At 40.8% G+C, this 26,797-nt stretch overlaps 1 protein-coding gene across 1 annotated transcript in view; it reads right to left on the reverse strand.

Moving 5' to 3' along the window:
• The window catches only part of limk1a (LIM domain kinase 1a), a 32,484-nt gene extending 14,312 nt beyond the window's left edge, over window positions 1-18,172 (reverse strand). The window contains exons 1-2 of the mRNA XM_062987229.1: window positions 18,075-18,172; window positions 6,318-6,456 (exon numbers count right to left, since the gene is read on the reverse strand). Coding sequence (XP_062843299.1) covers window positions 6,318-6,456; window positions 18,075-18,172 — 237 coding nt within the window. The remainder of the gene's footprint in view (window positions 1-6,317; window positions 6,457-18,074) is intronic.
• Between the last annotated feature and the right edge of the window lie 8,625 nt (window positions 18,173-26,797).

A 26,797-nucleotide genomic window follows, 5' to 3' on the forward strand; every position in this document is an offset into this window, starting at 1 on the left:
ATTACACTACGGTTGTCCCAAATGTGGGAATCTCAACTACATAATTTCTGATAGTGGGGGGATGCGCTCTGTCCCCTGATTCGGGACTGTGGTAGCCTAGTGGGTAGAGCTTTGAGCTATCATTGGAATTGGCTTCCAATGAACGCTTGGTCACATGTCTGCGTACATTTGTAGCAATTTGGTGGCTTCTTTGGCTTGCTTGGGTTTGATCTGCTGGAGCTATGTAGGAGAACCAACACTACCTGCTGCACCACTGTGTTTAACATGGTCCAAAAGTCTCTTTGGCAGACACTTTGGCATTTCTGGCGACGTTCTGGCTACAGATTCATAACCCCCTACCCCTGTCCCGAACACTTGGATACTTTCAAATTCAGGTCTCTGAGGGGTTGCCCCACAGGTGATTAAAACTTTCCAACAGAGTGAAAGTGTTAAAAATAAAAGGTCAGATGTACACTGTCATTTTTCACAGCCACACATGTGCTACACATTATTCTATTAGTCTCTATTGTATATAAATATACAAGTGTGGGTGTTCGAGACATTAATGTCTAATGTCAGTCAGTTGTGGTGGCTGAAACAGCCTAACCATTGGGAGGTGGACTTATCAGTGCACTCTTAGTGCCGGCCCCAAGCCAGAATAAAAACAAGGAGAGTTGCATCAGGAAGGGCATCTGGTGTAGAAACTGTGCCAAGTCTAGTATGCGAACCAGATCCGTCTATCTATCTATCTGTGGTGCAGCACCATGTGACCATGTAAATGACCCCCTAAGCGGCTGTAAACACCGAACAGAGACATAACATCATTGAGACAGATTACACTAGTGAGCTCATGTACAAGCTCCTGGGCGATGAATGATTCAGAACATAGTTGGATGAATACAATTAGAGGAATGATGAACAAGCCTAAGGATGTTCTGGAGAAACACCATCCATATGGTGACCAGAAGTCAGACTTGACTTGGCGACACTAAATAAATAAACACGTCGCCCAATGATTACGGACATCATCAAAGTGCGCATTTGTGTGGAATAACCGTCAGATTCACTCCACATGTATCTGTGTTCAGCTGGATTTTCCTCACTGTTTCACTTTTAAACTTGTGTTATAGCTCTTATGTATAGGAATTGTAATAATGCTCTTTATTTCAGTGTTTTTATATTATATTTGTGTTATTTTCAGTGTATGGGTGTCAAAAACAAGCCAATTATTTTACATTAGCCTAAAATATATGTCCACGGGACCACGGAACGCATTAACAGGTTCCCCATACATCCTTATGGGAAAAATACCTTGAAACCAATTGACGTTGAGTTTCAAGGTACCACTTACTGTATTTTGTTCATCCACTGTATATTCTAGTTTAGTCTTAGTTACTTGTCAAAGACTTGCTTACAATATGCTAATGATGAGTAACAAACTGATGGTTCAAAATATTCCCAGCAGAACAAGACGGACCAAGGCTTTCTTTAGTAGAGCATGGCAAATGTGACCAGACCAGACATGCAAACACAATCAGGTCAAGATCTAAAGGCAAGTGGACGTTTTTAGGACACGTCCAACCCAAATCCATGACATACTTTGGTAATTCATTCCTCAATAATGCATTTACATTTCAAAAAGATGCTAACCTCAATTTTCAAGAGACACATTGATCAGACAGCACTATGAAACGGTCCACGCCATGCGTCTAGCAAGAACAGTCGATGCCAAAGAAGTCTAGAGAGGTCTGTACCGACAACGGCAAGCCAGAAAGGAGGGGTGCCATCTTACCTTCTTGTCTCTTTTCCACAATTTGAGACAACAAAATCCCCAGAAGAACAGGTCTCCCACCATGACAGCGACTAGTCCGAGATCATTCTAGCAAACGCGGTGGCATCAGAAAACAAAACACAGCCGGCAGCCGAAAGAGCCGAGGCAGTTCTCCACGCCCCCCGGAGCTTAGCTCATATCTGAGCTCTCTCGCTCGACGCTCTCTCTCTCTTCTTTTTTCTCATCCTTCCTCCCCCCCCCCTCGCGTTTCACACGCCTCTTTTACTCCTTTGATTTCTGTGACCTCATCACTTCCTGCCAGGCCCACCCATGTGCTAGTGCGCAGAGCTTGACCCCCCCGTACCTATCTCCCCTTTCAAATACATGTACACACACACACACACACACACACACACACACACACAATCTATCACATTTTGCTGACTGGCAGTCAAGCTAAGTCAAGATAACCCAGAACATCATCTTTAGCAGCATTACCTACCATGAAACACCTTAATATCAGAAATTTTAGGACAGTGGTAGCTCACAGGTTAAGGTACTAGACTAACAATCAGAAGGTTGCAGGTTCAAGACTCATCACCACCAAGCTGCCACTGTTGGGCCCCAAAGCAAGGCCCTTAACCCTCAATTGCTCAAACTGTATTCAGTCATAACTCTAGGTCGCTTTGGATAAATGGCACATTGAGGCACACCAAATGTCCAAATATTGACTCAGAGGCACACACCATTCACCTCAAAGCAGGCATTGATTACAGAACAGCATGCTTCTTATTTCACATAAAAGCAAGAGACAATAAGCCGGACACACACAAAGTGGTGTGTGTGTGTGTGTGTGTGTGTGTGTGTAGAAGACAGCTAATGTTAATCAATAGCTTCCGGCCAGCAGCCGCAGCCATGTGATTCAGAGACTGTCAGTATTATTAGTCAGGTTTACAGACTACAGATAATGTAGATAACTACAGACTTGGCAACCGTGCATAAATATTTACTTAAAATTTAGATCACCCATGTGAAAAAGTAAATGCCCCCTTGGCAGTTACAGGTGCAATTAAATTCATGTGTTAATTCGGCTAAATTAGAGGCTTTTCAAGCATGAGCTATGAGGTGGTACTAGTGTAACCGAGCGTCCTTACAGACAGACAGTCTACACAGAGATGATCACGTGTGTAAAGAAGCACACTTTTCCATTGATTATGGAATCCACAAAGGGACAAAATGCATCTATCAAACATTGTCAGCACACTACAGTACAGATTGCTGTTACATTAGCAATCCTACGGCAATTCAGTTAGCAATCGGCTAGTCAAACTGTCCAAGATGTCAAAGTGTAAAGCACAGTGCACTAGCAATCCTACGGCAATTCAGTTAGCAATCGGTTGGTCAAAATGTCCAAGATGTCAAAGTGTAAAGCACAGTGCACTAGCAATCCTACAGCAATTCAGTTAGCAATCGGTTGGTCAAAATGTCCAAGATGTCAAAGTGTAAAGCATCTAGAAACCAGACTCGGGTCACTCTGTTACACTAGCAATCCTACGGCAATTCAGTTAGCCATTGGTTAGACAAAATGTCAAAAATGTCAAAGTCTAAAGCACAGTGCACTAGCAGTCCTACGGCAATTCAGTTAGCAATCGGTTAGTCAAAATGTCCAAGATGTCAAAGTGTAAAGCAGCTACAAACATGACTCAGGTAACTCTGTTACACTAGCAATCCTACGGCAATTCAGTTAGCAATTAGTTAGTCAAAATGTCCAAAATATCACAGTGCACAAGCAATTCTACGGCAATTCAGTTAGCAATCGGTTAGTCAAAATGTCCAATATGTCGACACGACTCGGGTAACACGTAACATGTAACACGACTCGGGTAACTCGCACCGATATGCCACTATACTACATAATTTTGTAATGCTTGGCCAATCTAAACAGGGGAAAACTTAAGACAAAATCTCTAGTTTGAAACTATGATGGTTTACCACAGAACAAAAAGTAAAAAAATAAAAATAATATTCACAGCACGCCACGGTGCACATAGGATATACCAGTTTGTACCGGAACCCACAGCTCTTTATCACACTAGTAAACTTGTCAGACAAGCAGCCACTGATAAACATCAAGTTTCCTGATATAGACAAAACACCTGCATACACTTATTCTTAGTGAAAGCCCCTATATTAATGTACATACTTCTGAGATGTGTAAGTCCTGATGAGTGTAAACACAAACCATTAATCTTGCTACTATGCCAAGTGTAGTTTAGTTCAGATAAAACTCATATAAGCAGTGGCGGGAAACACACGGTCTCTTGGTGACAGACTTGCCTCATGCCAGTGGGAGTTGTTTGTACAGAGGTACTTTCCATTCACTCCTGGAAAAACATGTGCATGTCACGCCGTTTCATAATATTACTGTGAGGTTACAGTAGGCCTATTACAATGGTTGAAAACGTTTTCTTTATTTATCCTATTAAAACTGAGCATGTAAGATGTAATATTTATAATTACATCGATCAGACATAACATTATGACCACCTTCCTAATATTGTGTTGGTCCCCCTTCTGGTCTGCGGCTATGCAGCCCCATACGCAACAAACTGTGACGCTCTGTGTATTCTGACACCTTTCTACCAGAACCAGCATTAACTTCTTCGACAATCTGAGCTACAGTAGCTCGTCTGCATCAATGAGACAGTCGCCGGTTTACCACTGTTCCTCCCTTGGATCACTTTTGATAGATACTGACCACTGCAGACCGGGAACACCCCACAAGAGCTGCAGTTTTGGAGATGCTCTGACCCAGTCGTCTAGCCATCACAATTTGGTCCTTGTCAAACTCGCTCAAATCCTCACGCTTGTTCATTTTTCTAACACATCAAGGTTGAGGACAAAATGTTCACTTGCTGCCGAATATATCCCACCCAATAACAGGTACAGTGATTAAGAGATCATCAGTGTTATTCACTTCACCTGTCAGTGGTCATAATGTTATTAGGGTTTAGTGTACAGCTCCAAACCTGCTGCATAATTATGTTTTAGGAATTTCTACCAGAGATGAATTTAGGTTTTCCAATGCTAGGATGTTAAACGTCAATCAGACTTTACCAAGCAACGTAAATGTAGGTATACAAAGAAACTTTTCTGAAAATCAGGCTTGTAGGCTTTTATTTAGAATCAAAGTTCAAAGCCAAACCTTCTAACATACATATTCATGCTACATAATTAGCAAACCACTAAAATAGAGGAAATTAGAATAAACATCTCAGTAATTCTAGTATTAAGGTACTCAAGGACTCTTAGGGTGCAGACCTTTGTGCCAGAGGTCAATATTCAAAGTTATTAATGCTCTTATCTTCCCTCCTTATTAATAAGAGATTCAGCCATAACTAAACTGAACGCGAATAGTATAACTGATTCGTCAATACAAACCAAAAAGTTAAACCGTCAAGTGCTTACATTTTATCTGACCATCATCTACTCGACTATCAGTGGAAGTGAAAGCAAAAGCCTCAAAATGTAAATGTGTATCACTGCAGTTTTAAATCCTAATCAGAAACATCAATCAGACTCTACTCAGGGTTATTAAGGGTTACAAAGTGCACGACTGGTCATTTTTAATTAACATAGTGCTGGCAAAGGGAGTTTAATTATAGGAATTGCACTAGATTGCACCGCCTGTGTGTCTGTAAATCTGGGAGTGGACACAAGCTTGAAGTAAAACGGGGATGAGGTCAGTGGAGTCAATCTTCGTATTATAGTAGACCGGAGGAACAAGAAATTATTAAACACATACCCTAAACACATTAAGACCAACATTTTCCCACCTAAGGATCAATCTAAGGTTTAGGGTCCATTGAGCTCCCAAAAAATCTGTTGTTAATTATTGTTTTTGAATTAGCTGTAATTACTCTTAATTCCCTTGAATAAGCATACGACAAAAAGCACTGATAATTAATTACTATACACATTTGCCTGGTACACAAACACAGAATAAAACATCTATTAACAAGAACACTCAATCTCAGTGCTCTCAAACCTTAAGGCAGTATTTATTTTTAATTCAGGGAAAATAAAAGAGATATTCAGCAACCGTAGTCAGAAAACAGTGGATTGCAGTTTAATTCATGGGTTTCTTCCACAATGTGATATCATTCCGACAATCACTTCAGTGTGAGTCGACCCATGCAAGACTTTTCTAGGACAGAAAAGACTAAAGAGTGGATAGACGGTGCAAGACACCACTAGGTTTTGATTGTAAATGCCATTTATGATAAAAGATGTTACATAATATATAATATACTAGATTTTGGTGTGGATGAAAATCCAGCCTGCACAGAGCCCTGAGGAAAATCCTCAACATCTGTCCCGCCCATCTGAACAACGTGCCAATCGTTGTTCATATAGCCGCTCAGCCTCGGCCGGTAAGGCAGAGCTGGATTCGATACGATGTTCCGAGATCCAGCTCCGGTCTCAGCGTGTGTTTTTACCGCTGCGCCACCTGAGCGCCTGGATAAACAAGCTTAAATGAAAACATTCCCAAATGAGAATCATTTACCATGATGAGCCCGGTGTTGATGGGCTCAGAGCAGCCGTGACACAGCTCCCCGAACTTCGCCCAGTAGTCCTTCCTACAAAACAGGCAGCCATCCTTTTCGTAGTACCAGTGAGAAAGCAAGGTACCGCATTCACAACATCTGTGAGAGAAAGAAAGAGAAACATCAATTATTATGCTATTATTATGACTGAGACACTTCAATCTGCGCAAAGCATAAAAAAAAAAAACCCAGACACAACGATGAGGTCAAAAGGGTAATTATGTTTCAAAGTTATCTAAACAAACTGCTCATCAAGGCTATAAACTGTCATCTGGTCACTTTCCAGACATTTGAACTACAGGCTGCTGGCTGTTTGGACAGAAAATGAGACACAACGACTGTTTACACCCATCTGGGTTCTCAGTTATAGTAAATCCTCATGTACTCATGTTGGGAAGTTTGTTTTGGAAAATGTGCCGAGACAAATTGTGTTTGTGTCGTCTGGTGGTGGCACAAATAACAGCTGCTGGCATACGACGACCTGAAAATAATTTCTGAACTCATTTTAAAAGATAAAAACAGATATAAGTAGTCCATCTGTTTCACTGCATGCTTTGTTAGCCCCCTTTCACCCTGTTCTTCAATGGTCAGGACCCCCACAGGACCACTACAGAGCAGATATTATTTAGGTGGTGGATCATTCTTAGAACTGCAGTGACACTGACATGGTGGTGGTGTGTTAGTGTGTTGTGCTGGTATTAGTAGAGTTTTTAAATACCGTGTCCACTCACTGTCCACTCTATTAGACACTCCTACCTAGTTGGTCCACCTTGTAGATGTAAAGTCAGAGACGATCGCTCATCTATTGCTGCTGTTTGAGTTGGTCATCTTCTAGACCTTCATCAGCGGTCACAGGACGCTGCCCACGGGGCGCTGTTGACTGGATGTTTTTGGTTGGTGGACTATTCTTAGTCCAGCAGTGACAGTGAGGTGTTTAAAAACTCCAGCAACGCTGCTGTGTCTGATCCACTCATACCAGCACAACACACACTAACACACCACCACCATGTCAGTGTGACTGCAGTGCTGAGAATGATCCACCACCTAAATAATACCTACTCTGTAGTGGTCCTGTGGGGGTCCTGACCATTGAAGAACAGCGTGAAAGGGGGCTAACAAAGCATGCAGAGAAACAGATGGACTACAGTCAGTAATTGTAGAACTCCAAAGTGCTTCTATATGGTAAGTGGAGCTGATAAAATGACATTTTTAAAGCATATGTGTGGGTATTTGTTTAGGATTGTTATTGTATCACAGTAATGATGACAAACACTATGGTCACCCTTCCTGACCCCTCCCTGACTGACCTCCCACTCTTTTTCCATTACAGAATAAACAGGTCAATCAAACCAGGTCCAGAGAGGACATGATCTATTAAATCCTATCTGTTAGTCCTGCTACACAGCTTTAACCCTGTAAACCAGGAGTCCAGACCTTGTGCTACACTTTCATCACATTCAGTCTTCTTCACAAGTCAGCACCACAATCATCTAAGTAGGCTTTACCCCAGGGAATTGTGGAGCTGCAGCCAAATTAGCTGGATGAGGCAGAAAGCACTGTCAAGGGTACTTGGAGGACAAGTACAACCCTAAGACAGACCCCCCCCCCCCCCCCCCCCCTTCACAATCCCCAAAGCTATGAAGCTATGACAGCTCTTGTCAGCTCTATGAATATTTTAATGAACTTAATGTAGTGACTGTTATAGCTGCTGGGGGGAGGCACTAGATTAATTACAATTACAATATTATGGCCAAGTATGCTCCATATGCTTTTGGCCATGTAGTGGATATCTATGGTGGTTAGAAAACACCTCCTAATTATGCGACACTCTTTGTGTACTTAAAAAGGTACAGCCCACATAATAAATGATTTATCAGTATCAACTCTCCTAAGCCTCGTTATAATGCCGGAAAGCCGTGCCAGTGAAAGGACACATGAAGAGGATGTTAATAATTTCCCCCATCTGGTCCAGTTCCACAGAAGAGATCTGGCTCGTCTCACAATGAGCCATTGTTGTCCTGAGTCTGTCCTGACTGCTATCCTGAAAGAAGCTTCACGCCGGCACTTGCACTTCTTCTATTCATTACAATTTCCAATGGGAATCACCCCTGCGATCCATTAAATACACTCTCCGTGTCTGTGTGGAAATGCTTTTAGCTTACACTTCAAACTCTTTGACCCCATTTTAACCTAACAAAAAAATTGTGCTTTTATTCATTGTCATTTCTGCTGAGCTTGAGGTGCACCAATATCACATCATACATCCAATATGGGTCTTTATCTACTGTCTACTGTCCCAAAAGAGTAGTGAGCTGGAATAAAAGTGAGCTGTATCTACTGTGCTGATGTGTTGAAATATGTCTTTGTTAAAGGATGCAAAGACTCTGAGAGTCTACTTGACCTAAAGCTCTGAATGGGAACAACAAATCAGTGATATGTGTTATAAGGAAATGGGCAAACGATTTGGACTGGCGAGATCGGGTTGCACATCCATTGATCAATTTTAAGAGTGAATCGAGTTTTTAACAATGAACAGAGAAACACTCCTATGGACATCTTAAGAGCTCATAAAGAGACAGAACTATTTCCCAATGGTACAGTGGATATCCAGAGTGCTAATATGTAGTAATAAACAAAAGTGTGCAACATGATGTCTAAAAGTGGCAATGTTCTGAATCATTTTCTTATTAGCAAGGCCAGCTTTTACTCAGCTTTAATTTCTTGATTGGTCACAATTGTTTTTAGTGTGCTAATATTAAATGAAAAATATATTTCAATCCACCAATGCAATGTTTCCTGTGTCGCTGGCTGACACACAACCCCATATAATCATATACAGTATATACCCACAGTTGGCAAGGTGTTTATTTCATCTAACGTTGCTCCAAACATAAAACACCATTGGTGATTGGAGTCAAAGAGTTCCATTTCAACTACATAAGTCCAGAACACTTATCTAGCTGCCTTGTTTCTGCTAAACCTTACTGCAAGCCTTTTTCTTGGTCTCCTAGATTTGCCATGACTTCACTAGTAACTCTTAATGCTTAACTGCATCTTTTTATTGGTTTCCCTCATCTTTGTAGGCAAAAAATAGGTTCATTTCTAGATCTTAGGTTAGCTCTTTAGAGAAACTCATGGATGTTAGTACAAGGTTTGAATACTTAAAAATTGAACATTGTTCTATTAATTGAATTCAGAGAGTATAATATAAAGTATTTATATTATTCAAATATAAAGTAACCAATTATTACCATTTTCCCAATGTTTAAAGTAGTTTAAACCTGTGAAAATCTTGTCTACTACAAAATATGTCAGCTGGCAAGACGTACCCAAACTTTTAAATACAACCGCATATACTCAAACTGTTCCAACTTTCTAATGCGCTGCCTAAAAACCTATATAATTTAGTCAGCAATATTTTAATAGTGCCTCATAATGTAGTAAAACGTTTGTTTAATATCAGTTCTTGATAGTGAGTTGTTAGTTTTACTACTGATTTAAAAAAGTGTGAAAAATTTCTTGGTTTTTGGTTAAAAAGCAATTGTCCAAAGACATCTCATAAGTCCGCTTAGGAGTTTATTTTGATAGTCTTAAAGTCTTTAAGCTCTATGTAGTTTAATTGAGGCAGTAAACCAAATAACATGCTAGTGTACTAAACATTATTAAAACAGAGTAAAGAATATGCAAAATAGTGCCATAGTAAGGTCTAGTATGGTCTGTTAAGGTCTAGTAAGGTCTTGTAGGGTCTGTTAAGGTCTAGTAAGGTCTAGTAGGGTCTGTTAAGGTCTTGTAAGGTCTGTTAAGGTCTAGTAGGGTCTTTTAAGGTCTAGCAGGGTCTAGTTAGGTCTAGTAGGCTCCATGCATAGTGCCATGCATATTGTTCAAGATCAGAAATCTGATCCAGTAGTTCCACACCAAAATCAAGCAGCCTTTACGACGGCTTAGTTTTTATGACCTCTTGAATAATTCTATAACTGCAGAAACTGTGTTGAATATTTTCATATGACATAGATGAGGAAGAGGGAATATTTGGCAACACATTAGCTCTGATAATATAAGCATCCCCAAAAATTTTGTCGGAAAGTACCAGTTTGTTTTTATATCATTTTCATTTCTACCACACGCCGTATTGAAAGTAAATAGAGACAAAACAAATGCAGCTGATCTCAGATGGGTGTAAAAGGGCATCGACATTGTGCTAGAGTTTGGAAATAAGCCAGACGAGAGGTTAAGACGGGCTTCCTGTCCTCCTGCGAATTCGTTCTACCCAGGACAGGTGTGACGTTGTTTATGAGTGTTTGGACGGTGTCGGGGCAAAACGTTTCACCTCTGGAGGAAGCGCACCACCAAAAGGAAGTGCTTAAAAAGTGATAACGAGGAGAAGTGTGTCCGTTCACTTATTGAAAGACCTATGAATGAGAAAACCAACAATATATATATACAGTGTATCACAAAAGTGAGTACACCCCTCACATTTCTGCAGATATTTAAGTATATCTTTTCATGGGACAACACTGACAAAATGACACTTTGACACAATGAAAAGTAGTCTGTGTGCAGCTTATATAACAGTGTAAATTTATTCTTCCTCAAAATAACTCAATATACAGCCATTAATGTCTAAACCACCGGCAACAAAAGTGAGTACACCCCTAAGAGACTACACCCCTAAATGTCCAAATTGAGCACTGCTTGTAATTTTCCCTCCAAAATGTCATGTGATTTGTTAGTGTTACTAGGTCTCAGGTGTGCATAAGGAGCAGGTGTGTTCAATTTAGTAGTACAGCTCTCACACTCTCTCATACTGGTCACTGAAAGTTCCAACATGGCACCTCATGGCAAAGAACTCTCTGAGGATCTTAAAAGACGAATTGTTGCGCTACATGAAGATGGCCAAAGCTACAAGAAGATTGCCAACACCCTGAAACTGAGCAGCAGCACAGTGGCCAAGATCATCCAGCGTTTTAAAAGAGCAGGGTCCACTCAGAACAGACCTCGCGTTGGTCGTCCAAAGAAGCTGAGTGCACGTGCTCAGCGTCACATCCAACTGCTGCCTTTGAAAGATAGGCGCAGGAGTGCTGTCAGCATTGCTGCAGAGATTAAAAAGGTGGGGGGTCAGCCTGTCAGTGCTCAGACCATACGCCGCACACTACATCAAATTGGTCTACATGGCTGTCACCCCAGAAGGAAGCCTCTTCTGAAGTCTCTACACAAGAAAGCCCGCAAACAGTTTGCTGAAGACATGTCAACAAAGGACATGGATTACTGGAACCATGTCCTATGGTCTGATGAGACCAAGATTAATTTGTTTGGTTCAGATGGTCTCAAGCATGTGTGGAGGCAATCAGGTGAGGAGTACAAAGATAAGTGTGTCATGCCTACAGTCAAGCATGGTGGTGGGAATGCCATGGTCTGGGGCTGCATAAGTGCAGCAGGTGTTGGGGAGATACATTTCATTGAGGGACACATGAACTCCAATATGTACTGTGAAATACTGAAGCAGAGCATGATCCCCTCCCTCCGGAAACTGGGTCGCAGGGCAGTGTTCCAGCATGATAATGACCCCAAACACACCTCTAAGATGACCACTGCTTTATTGAAGAGGCTGAGGGTAAAGGTGATGGACTGGCCAAGCATGTCTCCAGACCTAAACCCAATAGAACATCTTTGGGGCATCCTCAAGCGGAAGGTAGAGGAGCGCAAAGTCTCGAATATCCGCCAGCTCCGTGATGTCGTCATGGAGGAGTGGAAAAGCATTCCAGTGGCAACCTGTGAAGCTCTGGTAAACTCCATGCCCAGGAGAGTTAAGGCAGTTCTGGGAAATAATGGTGGCCACACAAAATATTGACACTTCAAGAACTTTCACTAAGGGGTGTACTCACTTTTGTTGCCGGTGGTTTAGACATTAATGGCTGTATATTGAGTTATTTTGAGGGAAGAATAAATTTACACTGTTATATAAGCTGCACACAGACTACTTTTCATTGTGTCAAAGTGTCATTTTGTCAGTGTTGTCCCATGAAAAGATATACTTAAATATCTGCAGAAATGTGAGGGGTGTACTCACTTTTGTGATACACTGTATATACACTGATCAGCCATAACATTAAAACCACCTCCTTGTTTCTACACTCACTGTCCATTTTATCAGCTCCACTTACTATATAGAAGCGCTTTGTAGTTCTACAATTAATGACTGTAGTCCATCTGTTTCTCTGCATGCTTTGTGAGCCCCCTTTCAAACTGTTCTTCAATGGTCAGGACCCCCCACAGGACCACCACAGAGCAGGTATTATTTAGGTGGTGGATTATTCTTAGCACTGCAGTAACAAGGACATGGTGGTGGTGTGTTAGTGTGTGTTGTGCTGGTATGAGTGGATCAGACACAGCAGCGCTGTCACTAAAAATATCCAGACAACAGCACCCCATGGGCAGCGTCCTGTTCCCACTGATGAAGGTCTAGAAGATGAGCAACTCAAACAGCAGTGATAGATGAGCGATCGACTCTGACTTTACATCTACAAGGTGGACCAACTAGGTAGGAGTGTCTAATAGAGTGGACAGTGAGTGGACACGGTGTTTAAAAACTCCACTCATACCAGCACAACACACACTAACACACCACCACCATGCCCGGACCATTGAAGAACAGGGTGAAAGCAGGTGAAAAAGTATGTAGAGAAACAGATGGACTACAGTCAGTAATTGTAGAACTGCAAAGTGCTTCTATATGGTAAAGGTGATACTAGTAACAACTGTTGAGCAAGAAGAAACGACAGTGTTGTGAAATCACCACAGCATGTGATTTGGGGGAAACAAGATCTACTCATTCAGGGGCTTTTACCATGTTTTTATGTTTCGGTGTTTCTCCGTTTCCCAGAACTAGACAATGTGAAGGTAATGAGGAAATATACAGGGGAATTCCTCATTCTTTAATCCTCTACATTTCTATTCCAGTTTGTATACCTTCAGCTTAGGCAACCCTTGGACATCAAACATAATAAAAATAATTATTCTATTTTCCCCAGTCACAATGCTGAAAACAATGATGCAGCTTAGCTTAAGGGTATCATTTGGACAACCTTGAGGTTGTTAGGCGTAACAAAAGGAAAAGCGAGGGGAACTCTTGGGGCTCCCATTTGTCATGGGCAGCCCCACAGAGAAGCTGAATATCATGTGCATGATGTCATCGCTTGGAGAACACAATGATGTAACCTCGAGCTGGAACCTCACAATTGTGTCTGTAGATCCTCCCATAACGTCTAACATCCAATCACAGAGAGGCTGCATTATGGCAAGTTCAGCAAGCTTGTGTTAATCCTGTCAGCATCAAGCACCATCTACCCAACAAGACAAAAAACAGTGCCCGAGAACCCTGACCCTGACCCCTGTTAGACCAAAAAATGTCTTATTTTGACAGTGTGTAAATAATAAAAAATATTAATAATAAAAATCCATCACTGGCAACCATTACATTATGGAACATTCGTCTGTTCACACTGCCGCTTAGACAAAAGACCAAGTATTAGATATGTAGCAATAAAAGCATTATAATTATTAGGGATGTAACGATACACTCTACCCACGATGCAATACGATTCACGATACTGGGTTCATGATACGATTTTTTCCCGATTTTTTTAACAAAATGAAATTGAAGACTATTATTTCTATATATATTATTATATATATATTATTTCTCTTAAAAAATAAATAAATAAATAAATAAATCCAACATTAAATAAATAAATGAATAATAAATGAATAATACAAATAAAGAAAGTATCCTCACATGAATCAATTTGGCTGGAAAATTCCGAACCTGGCAACCCTGTAGTGACGCCAACCAGGCGAGGTGAATAGCGCCAGCGCCCTCTGTTTAAAGTGAATATCGATTCATCTTAAATGAATAACCGATTTGAACCGTGGCACATGTGCACCGATTTTTAACTGTCTTGTGGTGCATCGTAACATCCCTATTAAATACTGTATAATTAACAATTAAAGATGCCATATTCATGTTTTCATAAATTTTTTTTTAATTTATGCATTTTCTCCCCTTTTCTCCTTTTTAGCGCGTCCAATTGCCCGATTGCGTCGTTTCCTCTTTACCAATGCCGATCCCCGCTCTAATTTCGGAGAACGAAGCTAACCCACGCCCCCTCCAACACGTGAGCAGCAGCTGTATGCATCTTATTACCTACACTTTGACGAGTGCAGTGCAGCTCAGCGTTGTGTATGGAGAGACACACCTTGAGAGCACTCTCTTCTCATCTCGGTGCAGGCGCCATCAATCAGCCAGCAGAGGTCGTAATTGCACCAGTCATGAGAGAGAGAGACCCCATCCGGCTTAGGCCCGCCCATATCTGAACAACAGGCCAATCGTTGTTCATGTGGCCGCTCGGCCTTAGCCGGCAGGCAGAGCTGAGATTCGATATGATGTATTCGAGACCACATCATCCTGGTCAGGGTCGTATTAAGTCCGGTTTTTCCGGGAGTCACTGGGTGCAATGCAGAACCACACACCACTCTGTACTGGATGCCACAAACATAGCCAATCATGCTTGTATAATAATAATAATAATAATAATAATAATAATAATAATGTATATAGTTTTTCACTCTGGGGTGGGTGGGGGGGTAGGACAGTGTGCTCTCTAATTACTGTTTATGGTATTTTTAGTCTTTGCTAAGCTCCATTGTACATTCAACACCTCAATGCACATTTTGTTCAGGCATAATAAACTTATCATGATATTTTTTGGCTATGCAATAAAAAAATATAGTTTAATCAGCTATGAAATGGTCAAGCTGTTACATGAGGTTTGGCTCAAAATCTCTCTTTGACATGAAAGAAATGCTCCACCACAATCAAACCTATATAGACGTCTTATATATACTTCTGACCACATGCCTCTAGACTAAACGGCATTTTCTTAATGTAGACACAAAGAAAAAAAAGGTCAATATACAGGAGTGGACATCTTATCTAAATGTTACAAGCTGCACAGGACAATAGTAAGCTGCTTAACTGTGGGCATCTGAATGGACCGGGGTTCTTGATGCAAAAGGAAATTGACATTTATGAGCAAGACAAAACAAAAATGGCAAATTGAGCCACTTTGGTTTGATTTGGGGCGACTGCTTTGAAATGAGATACGTCAAACAGGGTTATAGTGAGAAGTCCACATACTTTTGTTATTATTTTTAATGTTTAGTGGAAAAAGTACAGATATACACACCCACATTCTCACAGAACACAGAAACTGCTCACTCTACTTAACAAGATTTTTACTTAACCCTATAATGCCAAGCGTATCATATTTGATACATCTGATACATGCAGTTTTAGATACCTCTACATCATCAGTATGTATAATGTTCTCCTGAAAAACTTGATGTATACAATTTGATACTTGCCTTCTGCCCCTGGTGGATTTTTCAAGTACTGCATTCACCAGAGGACCTTTTATTAAGAGATTAAATATGATACAATGAGACATAATTGGTTATGACTTGAAGTGTATCGGATTGCTGTTTCTGTTCAGGGTGTGTTACTGCTATGTGTACAGTAATTTTGGGTAACTGGACCCACCAATATGCAAAAAAAGAAAAGGAAAATAGTAAATACACGATTTACTAGGTGTTGTATAGCTGTCAACTCTCAACCTTTGCATAAGAGCTACTTTAACAGTATAGTGGTGGGCAAACTATCGTCCTCCAGGCTGTTTAATCCGGCCCGTCGAGTATTTACAAACTACCCTGCGTCTCAGTTGATTCCACAAGATGGCGCAATCCAATACTATCAACCATTGCTAAAGCTAAGTCATTGCGCTGGCAAGAAATTATGATGGACGACACTGTTCCGACTGAAATTGAATAAGGTAGTTAGGTAATCTTTACTTCTTAGATAATGAGTTTCACATTATCTAATCCCCCCCCCCAATCTGCTACTAGCCTGGCCCGTCTGTCAAATTTTAAAACCCAGTGTGGGCCTTGAGCCAAAACGTTTGCCCACCCCTGCACTATCAGAGAGTATCCGCTACATTACAGCCACTTAAAATACATCAAGCCCTATTTTACAGCAACTAATATGACACTAATATTAAAATTAAATGACAACGAATTAAATTGTATCTAAAATCTAAGGTCATTTGACATGTAAATGACGGGGTCAGGCTTCTGGGATTCATTTATCTGGGAGATAAAGAGGGATAAAAAGCTTTGGTTATGTTCAGAGATGAGATACACAACTGCCAGCGGATATAAATCCTGCGCATCTTCCTGCAGGTGTAATTTACCCTCACATACACCGTGATGAGAAACAAGAGAGGAAATGTAATCTTGAATGGAAAATTTCGTGGGGTTTTTTTCCCGAGCTTTAGTTTTAATCCACAGAAGTGCATCCGGTCTGTAATCGACTTTAAAAGCATGACTCGGTAAGAGATACTGGATACGTTTATTAATCCAAGGGTTTTTTAGCTATAGGGATTCAATACTGGTCAGTATCTGGGCTGATAACAGACGGAAATTTTCCCATAAGAAATCATGTATATAGAATTAACCTTTCTAATGTCTTAAATGGTCTTTTTTGTTATAAATACAACTATATTTTCCCTTAATCTTAAATTATAGAATAGACAATACTGTAATAAATAATAATAAACAACCAAACACAGTAGTACTGTACATAAAACACACACCACATTTCAGTACAGTACATGTGCTGTACCATACACCATAATACACTTGCTTCTTTTTTTATAAAATGTATCTACCAGAAACAACAATAACTCTCACATTTCTCTATTATTTCCTTCTTTATTTCAAGTGTTGTATTTTGTAGGTGTAATTGCACGAAAGAATAACTTCCTTCTTCTCTCTTACTGACTGTCCCCGCTGTCTGATACACAGTGACACCTACTGGCAGGAGTAATTATACAACAACAAACAGTAATACATTTGTTAATTTTCTCACCACTATGCTTTATGCACCTTCTTTGGGGACATTTTAATAATGAATTTCACAAAATATAAAGAAAACACTGAAAAAACACTGTCTGCTGTCCGAATGTTCGCTCAAGGTATATATATATATATATATATATATATATATATATATATATATATATATATATATATATATATAGAGAGAGAGAGAGAGAGAGAGAGAGAGAGAGAGAGAGAGAGAGACGCTCAGAGTCAACTTGTTCGTGACGTCACGTGTTTTGCGAATTTCGGTTCGTAATCCGAAAGTTGTTCGTACGTTAAGTTGAAAAAGATCGTTCGTAACCCAAAATGTTCGTATGGTAAACCGTTCGTAACTCAAGGGTCCACTGTACTTCAAATATTAGCACTGTCAGTATGTGGTGGGTGAAGACCTTGGCTGGGATAGCAAACCATCAATAATAACAAGCCAGAAGACTCCAAATAATAGCAGTAACCACATCTGATAGTGAGAGACGTATTTGGATCATATGGACCAAGACAATCAATAAGACAGTTGAACCAACCCCCAACCCCCCCCCAAAAAAAACCCTTCATCTGGAAGCTTCCTCAGATAACTGACATGAGATACAACTGAAAATATTTTGCGGTAGACAAGAAGGATGTGAAACCTACACACCCATTTTACCCAAACCTCTGAATACATAAACATAAAGTAAAGCCTGAGTGTCAAACCTACAACCTGCCGATCGAGTAGATTACAAACTTACTTTCTGCCTCTTAAGTGATTCCTGAAGCGCTGGTCGCGCCGCGACATCTCCCCTCTGAGAGCGAGGACCGTCTTGTGAATTTGAGGAAGCGAGCTCATTATGAAGCTGAGACTAGGACACCCACGAGCGTTAAACCACGACACAGCTAGCCTCTGCGCTGGTGAACCGCCGGCCGGCCACACTGGCTTGTTCCGTTTCTGAGAGCAGCTGCCTTCTGGGCTAATTTCTATCACTTCCTGTGTTGTCTTCATTCGAAGCTTCTTTGGGACCGCTGGTGACCTTACATCTGTATTACCCCCGTGTTCTATCTCCCTCCCTCGAGCGCTACGCTAGGGTGGAGCTTTTTATCAGTCGCATAAACGCTTCCTACCATTGATAGAGTTCATGCAGGCGTTTTCCTGTAGCTCTTTTTTTATTAGGAGTGTACTCTGAGCCGGGGAACATTTGGTGACCCAGACGAGATGAGCCAAGCTGACCAGCCCAGGAAAGAAACTGGGGAATTAGGGGGGTAATACGAAGATTATTAATGTAAAAATTTACTAACACGACTGTTTATTCACTTTTAGTTTAATTGCAAAGCACTGAAATGTCACACGGCCGTCACTTCCTCTATTTCTTGCATATTTGTCTCACTTAAATAGTTTCAGATCCTCTTGCAAGATTGACCATGTTAAACATGAAGAAATACCAAAGTTTTTTGATTTATGCAAAATACTGGAGAGAATCTTTGCAAAATTGCTTAAACTGAACCACTTTAGAGGGTTTGTGAGCATAAACGCTTTGTTTAAGGTTCTGCCACAGCATCTCAGTTGAGCTGAGTTAAGTTGAGACCATCTTTATGTTTTTAAGCCTGTTGATGTTGCTTGTGCTTTGGATCGTTGTCTTCAAATTGCAGACTTGGCTTGAACGGTGCAGTAAAACGTCAGCAAAGTGCGAATATGAGACGAATCTGCATTTGTGTGGAAAACCATCAAATCCACTCTGAAAGCTCCACATGTTTCTGTGTTTAGCTGGATTTTCCTCACTGTTCCACTTTTAAACTTGTGTTATAGCTTGGGTTGCTGAGAAATTCTGAGAATCAGCTTTTCCGAGAGTCTAAAACACTTATTGTTAACGTGACATAATATATTAAAAGAACAACATAGGAACACTAATCAGCCGATCAGCCATAACATTAAAACCACCTCCTTGATTCTACACTCACTGTCCATTTAATCAGCCCCACTGACCATATAGAAGCACTTTCTAGCTCTACAATTACTGACTGTAATCCATCTGTTTCTCTACATGCTTTGTAAGCCTGCTTTCACCCTGTTCTTCAATGGTCAGGACCCCCACAGGACCACCACAGAGCAGGTATTATTTAGGTGGTGGATGATTCTCAGGACTGCACTGACACTGACATGGTGGTGGTGTGTTAGTGTGTGTTGTGCTGGTATGAGTGGATAAGACACAGCAATGCTGATGTCACTGCTTGACTGAGAATAGTCCACCAACTAAAAATATCCAGCCAACAGCGCCCCGTGTGCAGCGTCCTGTGACCACTGATGAAGGTCTAGAAGATGACCGACTCAAACAGCTTTGACTTTACATCTACAAGGTGGACAGTGAGGAGACACGGTATTTAAAAACTCCAGCACAACACACACTAACACACCACCACCAAGTCAGTGTCACTGCAGTGCTGAGAATGATCCACCACCCAAATAATACCTGCTCTGTGGTGATCCTGTGGGGGTCCTGACCATTGAAGAACAGCTTGGGGGCTAACAAAGCATGCAGAGAAACAGAAGGACTCCAGTCAGTAGTTGTAGAACTACAAAGTGAGTGTAGTAACAGGGAGGTGGTCTTAATGTTATGGCTGATTGGTGTATATCTATATAAAAATGCATCAAAAATATAATGTCCTACCTTTTCATTATGAACCAAAATCACAATTCAGTTCTTTGATAAAATCCAAAACAGATCTGTCATCTAACGAGCAAATTCAACGTCCAGCTTATGCATTCGTACTCTGATCAGTTTTCACATGTTCACAGTTCCTTAACTTGGTTTTTAGTCAGCTGATGCTGGAGAGTCCCAGGATTATTCACAAGGACCGGTCAATCACAGAAAATGCCACAGGACCACAATCATATGCTCTGTGTGTGGCCACATCACCAGATCACTGGCAACAGATTAAAGCGACTATTCTGCGTTGTGTCGGTGTTTGGTGACATCAACAGTTAAGGCTGTTAGGGACTGATCTACATGGCTGTTTCTCAATGGCTGCATGCTATCCAGACAGTAAACCAGTTCCCAGGAGTTTTGGAACCATGCTCGCAGGTTGGAGTTAGTCCTTTAGGTACTATGATTTCCCTTCTCATTTTAAAGCTAATCACGCAGACGGATATGTCTGGACATGTCTATATTAAATTGCTCCTTGGTGTGATTGTGTTTGAGTGTGTGGTGCCATGGGATGGACTGACACCCAATCGAGGGTGTGTTTTCACCATGCAATTTAACTCAATCCTTCTAAGTTTGGAATCATGGAAGTCCTCGATTCTACCGTGATGGTAGAATGTTGGGTTATAAATTCTGTTATAATTTGGAATTCCTAAATTTGGTTTCCTAAATGATGGCAAGCCATCCAGGCCCTGAAGCAGTGAAACAAATCTACGGCAATCTCTTTGCCAAGCTTTTCAGCTAGGATGAGGTGCCGAGGTGGTCTGCAGTGCCTATTTTCACTCTACTGAAGCGGCTATAAACAAAATTTTGAGTCCGTTTAGTCACAAGAACACTTAACAACAGGCATTGATAGGATGGTCAGTTGGCACATTAGTAAAACACACTAGCACACCAGAGCTGACATCTTATGCGACCTGGGTGCCTAAATGGACAATGATTGGCTTTGTCCGTCAGGGTTTTGTCCGCCAATCTGCTGGCTGATCGCTGTCGCCTGCGTCAGAGACGGGGGATATTGGAGATCAGTTATATAATATACTGTATACTACACTAAGTATACTAATGTCACTAATATAGTGTACTATACTAAGTATACTAATGTCACAAATATCATTAATATAGCATTCTATATACTATACTAAGTATACTAATGCTACTAATATCATTAATAAAGTATACTGTATACTACAGTAAGTATATTAATGTCACTGATATGGTGTACTTCACTAAGTATATTAATGTCACTAATATGGTGTACTATACTAAGTATACTAACGTCACTAATGTCATGACTGAGCCCCATATTAACTCAATTACGAGGGTTGCCCAAATAATTTTGGCCATATAGTGCATCTCTGTTCTACATTACCTCCAGGTTCACTACGGTTAGCAAGTGGCATAAAAAGTAATTACATTAATAACTGTAACCACTGACTTACATGGAGGTTTAAAGAATCTGCTAAATGCAGTTATACCAGCAACCCTGAGAAGCACAAGCTGTTAGTTAGAAGTGTGTTTTTTAGCCGCAATCAGACTGCAGAGCTGCCTGCAGAGATGCTGACTCACTGAGTTACTGAGCAAAGAAGTGAACAGAATTTAGAGTGCTGGTCTGTCCTTGGTGTGAGAGAAGAAACTGTGTCACTGAATTTTTAATCGACTGACATACTGGAGCGTGCTGCCTTTTGTTCAGCTTAGAAAGCAAGTGAGTAGAAATGAGCAGATAAAAGCCCCTTACATGCTTATACCATGTTTATTTACCAACCTACATACAGACAGGTGTGTACATACACTACATACATTGGCTATGTCTGAGGGGATGGCCAAAAATAAGGTAATTGGAAAATAGATTGGTAGAAATTAAAAATATATAGGGTCTGTCTGAAAACCTAGTGAGCTGCCTTGCTGAGAGACATCAACTTATAAGGCAGATTATTTAGATGCACTACTTAGACAGCTATTACGTCACAGTTTTGCTCACTAAGCTAACACAATTAGCCTCGAATTTGTACATTTAGTTATACAGTCAGTTTATTAATTAATTCATTCATTCATTGTCTTGTCCTCTTATCCAATTAAGGTTGCAGGGGGGTGCTGGAGCCTATCCCAGCTTTTCAATGGGCGCAAGGCACACAGTAACACCCTGGACGGGACACCAGTCCATCGCAGGGCATACACACACACACATTCACTTATAGGGCAATTTAGTGTCTCCAGTTAACCTGCATGTTTTTGGACTGTGGGAGGAAACCGGAGCTCCCGGAGGAAACCCACACAGACACGGGGAGAACATGCAAACTCCGCACAGAAAGGACACGGACCGCCCCGCCTGGGGATCGAACCCAGGACCTTCTTGCTGTGAGGCGACAGTGCTACCCACTAAGCCACCGTGCCACGCCAGTCAGTTTATATAGTATAAAATATAAAGAACAACATACTGTAAGTTCTCACATCTTAGGTCTGTACAATGTTGTAAATCATGGAGTTGTGCTCCAGCTGTTCCAAACAAAGTGCTATTTTCCCATGACTCTAAAGCCCCAAAGGCATCCTCTATGGTCCCAGTTTTTCCACCCTAGGGACCTTAATGGGCCCTTCAAATAAACCGGGCTGTTTTGGTCTGGAGTTATTGTTTCATCTGTTCTTTAGTTACAAATGTGTCCTTGGGCAGAAACACAGATCCACAGACAGCCTGACAGACACTCTCAGACAGACATATTTAGACTGACAGACCTAAGCCTACATGCACAAATATAAGTAGCTTGTGTTTGGAAAAGAGGACATTAATCTCTATAAATATGGATGTTCTCCTCATGTCTGTGTGAGTTTCCTCCCACAGTCCAAAGACGTGTAAGTTAGTTGAAGTGGAGATACCAAATAGCCAATAGCATGATGGTGTTTGACAATGAACCTGAACTGTTCATTTGTGAGTGACCAGTGTCCTGTGTCCTGTCAGAAGTTTAACCAAAGTGTAAAACATCACCTAAAAATCTTTAATAAATAAATAAATCTCTGTAAATAAAATAAAAGATTCTTATTCAATAGTTGTTACTTTAAAAGCTTTAAATGCAGATGTGGTAACCCATGTTCCTATACTCTTCATGCATTTGTTTATTAACCTAGTGCTAAAGTGAGGACTTCTGCCCCCTACTGTCTCCTACTGGAACTGACAGATATAAGCTCAATGACTTTGTCTCTGCATGTACGCTGTATGCTGGCACTAAAACTATGACCCAGATGTTCTCCTTCAATCTCCATCCTTACAGCCCATACTGGTATTAATGCTGTATTAAGCTCAGGAAACCAATAGAGGAAAATCCACTCCATTAACTGAAACTGTAGAGCGAGCTGATGTGCAGTGAATCCTAATCATGCAAACAAAAATCACATCCGGCTACTTACAAACAAGAGTGGACTAACATGATAATTGCTACAGATAAAAATATAAAGTATACTAATGTCACAATTATAGTATACTATACTAAGTATACTAATGTCACTAATACAGTATTAGAGAGGAACAAAGCAATGCTGGACACAGAGGAAAAGATATCCAAAAATGTTATGTTACTTATCATAATACAGTGGACCCTTGAGTTACGAACGGTTTACCATACGAACATTTTGGGTTACGAACGATCTTTTTCAACTTAACGTACGAACAAATTTCGGATTACGAACCGAAGTTCGCGAAACACGTGATGTCACGAACAAGTTGACTCCGAGCGTCTCTCTCTCTCTCTATATATATATACTGTATATACCGTGAGCAAACATTCAGACCGCGGATGGTGTTTTTTCGGTGTTGTCTTTATATTTTGTAAAATTCTATATTAAAATGGCCCCAAATAAGATGCAGAGGAAGCGTAGTGTAATCTATTACATTTGTTGTTGTATAATTACTCCTGCCAGTAGCTGTCACTGTGTTTCAGACAGAGGGGACAGTGAGTGAGAGAGAAGAAGGAAATCACTGAGTAAAGTATTCTTTCTTTCGTGCAATTACACCTACAAAATACAGCACTAATGAAATAAAGAAGGAAATAATAGAGAAATATGAGAGTTATTGTTGTTTCTGGTAGATACATTTTATAAAAAAAGAACAAAATTTATTATGGTGTATGGTACAGCACACGTACTGTACTGAAATGTGGTGTGTGTTTTATGTACAGTACAGCACTACTGTGTTTATTACAGGAATGTCTATTCTATAATTTAAGGTTTAAGGGAAAATATACTTGTATTTATAACAAAAAACAGCATTTATGACATTAGAGAGGTTAGGTAAGGGGGGTTTGGGAGGTCTGGCACGGATTAATTCTATATACATGATTTCTTATGGGGAAAAAAACAAACATTTTGACTTAAGGGCAGCCCTTCGGAACCAATTACATTCGTAAGTCAGGGGTCCACTGTACTAAGATACCAGTCATAATACCTAAAAAAAACTGACCTGAAACATATGGAGTGCCAGTCAGTACTGAGGGTCTGGAGATACTGTTCATCATAAATGCGCTGTCTGCACCCCGCACACACGGGCAAGCTTTCACCAGCTGCAAACACAAACCAACAATTAAACAGATTTTAAACTTGGCCAGTAAACACACACAACCACAAAGACCTGAATCAGTTAAAAAAAAGGTGGTGCAGAGGTAAAGTTACGCTAGTGCACTAGGATTCAAATCCCCAGTGGTGCCAAGGGTTACTGCATTGAGGCTTATAATTCTGGAAAACTGGCACCATGGCTGTGGAGTGCACGGCATATCGCTTAGTCTGCAATGACTGTAACTGCTGCTTCCAGGTCTTTCTGAAGTTCTTTCTGAGAGCTCCTTGACTTTGGCTACTCTTCTGGCTCACTTTCTGATTGCACACTTGGAATCTTGTCATGAGCTCCTGCAAGTGGCCGCTTGATGGTCAAGTGTTTGTCCTTTCACTTGTAAAATGCACTCCTGGTGCATGGCAACAGATTCTTCTTAAGAAATTCCATCTCGTCTTTGCTCATTTAGATTCAGGCGGTACCATGAGAAGGAAAGCAGCTACGTTCCGTGACTTCACTGTAGGTATGTAACTTTTAGGGTCATACGCAAAGTCCTGAATTGGTGTTGGAGTTCAAGCAAGTTTGCTGGATTTCAGACACAGACCAGCCAAGCAGGTGTATTGGTAGAAGGTTAGGTTAGTCCAGTGGTGAAATCTAACAGAGAACCGCACTACACACGGACAGGCCAGCTCCAACAATTCCACATTACTAGTGCAAGCACCTCGACCAGACCGCAGAGGTCACAGCTGTATAGTGGATGCCCGGCCGGCCGACAGCACCGTTGATATTCAAACATAGAACCCATAATACCCATTAATAAAAAAATAGCTTTCCACCTGGTCCGGAAACCACAGGCACAAGGCAGAAACACACTGGACTAACTGCCAATCCATTGTAGGGCTGTTGGCACAATGTTACGTCGAGACCAACCTGATCCTGGTCAGGATCACTGCAGGTCCAGTGCCACCGGGCTACAGTGGGCGTAAGGCAGGAATACCCTGGACAGGGTGCCAATCCATCGCAGGGCTTCAGCCTCCAGTCCTCAGACTTAGCCAATACTGTCTGTTTAGATGCCCAGCTGGTTGACAGCACCGCTGATATTTGAACCCAGATCATATTAATAGAAAAAATGACTTTTTAAATTTCATTTCATTTTTATCAATCACTTTTTTTTTGCCAGGGTCGCCGCAGGTCCAGAGGCACCGGATAACACTGGGTGCAAGATAGAAATCTTGACAGGGTGCCAATCCATCTTAGACTTAGGCAATAAAAATAAAAAACTTAAATAAAAAATTAATAATAAAAAAAAATAATAAAAAAAAATAAAAATAAATACAAATAAATAATAAAAAATAAAAATAAAATTAAATATAAAAATAAAATAAAATAAAATAAAATAAAAAAACTTAGGGGGGGTTGTATTTCAATTTCGTTGTGCAGGTGTACAAGTACAATGTGCAATGACAATAAAGGATTCGTATTCGTATATATTCGTATTCGTATACTGTCTGTTTAGATGCCCAGCTGGTCGATAGCACCGCTGATATTCAAACCCAGATCATATTAATAAAAAATACTTTTTAGGGTCGCAGCAGGAATATCCTGGACGAACCGCCAATGCAATGCAGAGTTCGCTACCACATTGCTGTTCTTGCTGGGAGGATCCATAATTGCAACTTTTTGCTGACACAATGTTACCACGACACCAAAATCAATGTAAAATATTTGCATCTTTGGTGTTGGCATGAATTAAATGCATGTTATATGTTTGCTTGAATGGCACTTGGCATTTCTGGGCATGGTTTCTGCACCGTCGTTTGCATAACGCTAGGGAAGGGAATAAACCTGGGTGCGCCTTTTTCACTGCCAAATAGCAGAACATCACCAAAATCCAAGCTCAGATAAAACTCAAACCTAGGGCGACATTTCCAATAAATATATTCTTTTAAAGCTATTCAATGATTTAATGTTTTTAACCTTTAAATCACTAAGGTGTTTCCAAAAGTGCCTTGCCGTGAGCATCACTTACGACCTCTAAGGTGTGATAGAAGTGCGCACTACATCTCACATGTAACTGAAGCGCTCTTGAACACTCACCTTCCTCCTCTCCCATGCGCTCTTCGTTCCAGGCACAACACAGCAGCATTAACCTCATTCACCCTGCGGCCACGAGCTCTGCCAACCAGACTGGCACAGCGAGCTCGGATTAATGCCACCCTAAACCCGCCGTTACCGCTGCTGGAGCTCAAAC

The sequence above is a fragment of the Trichomycterus rosablanca genome, chromosome 25 (genome assembly GCF_030014385.1).
Source record: "Trichomycterus rosablanca isolate fTriRos1 chromosome 25, fTriRos1.hap1, whole genome shotgun sequence".
Classification (NCBI taxonomy): domain Eukaryota; kingdom Metazoa; phylum Chordata; class Actinopteri; order Siluriformes; family Trichomycteridae; genus Trichomycterus; species Trichomycterus rosablanca.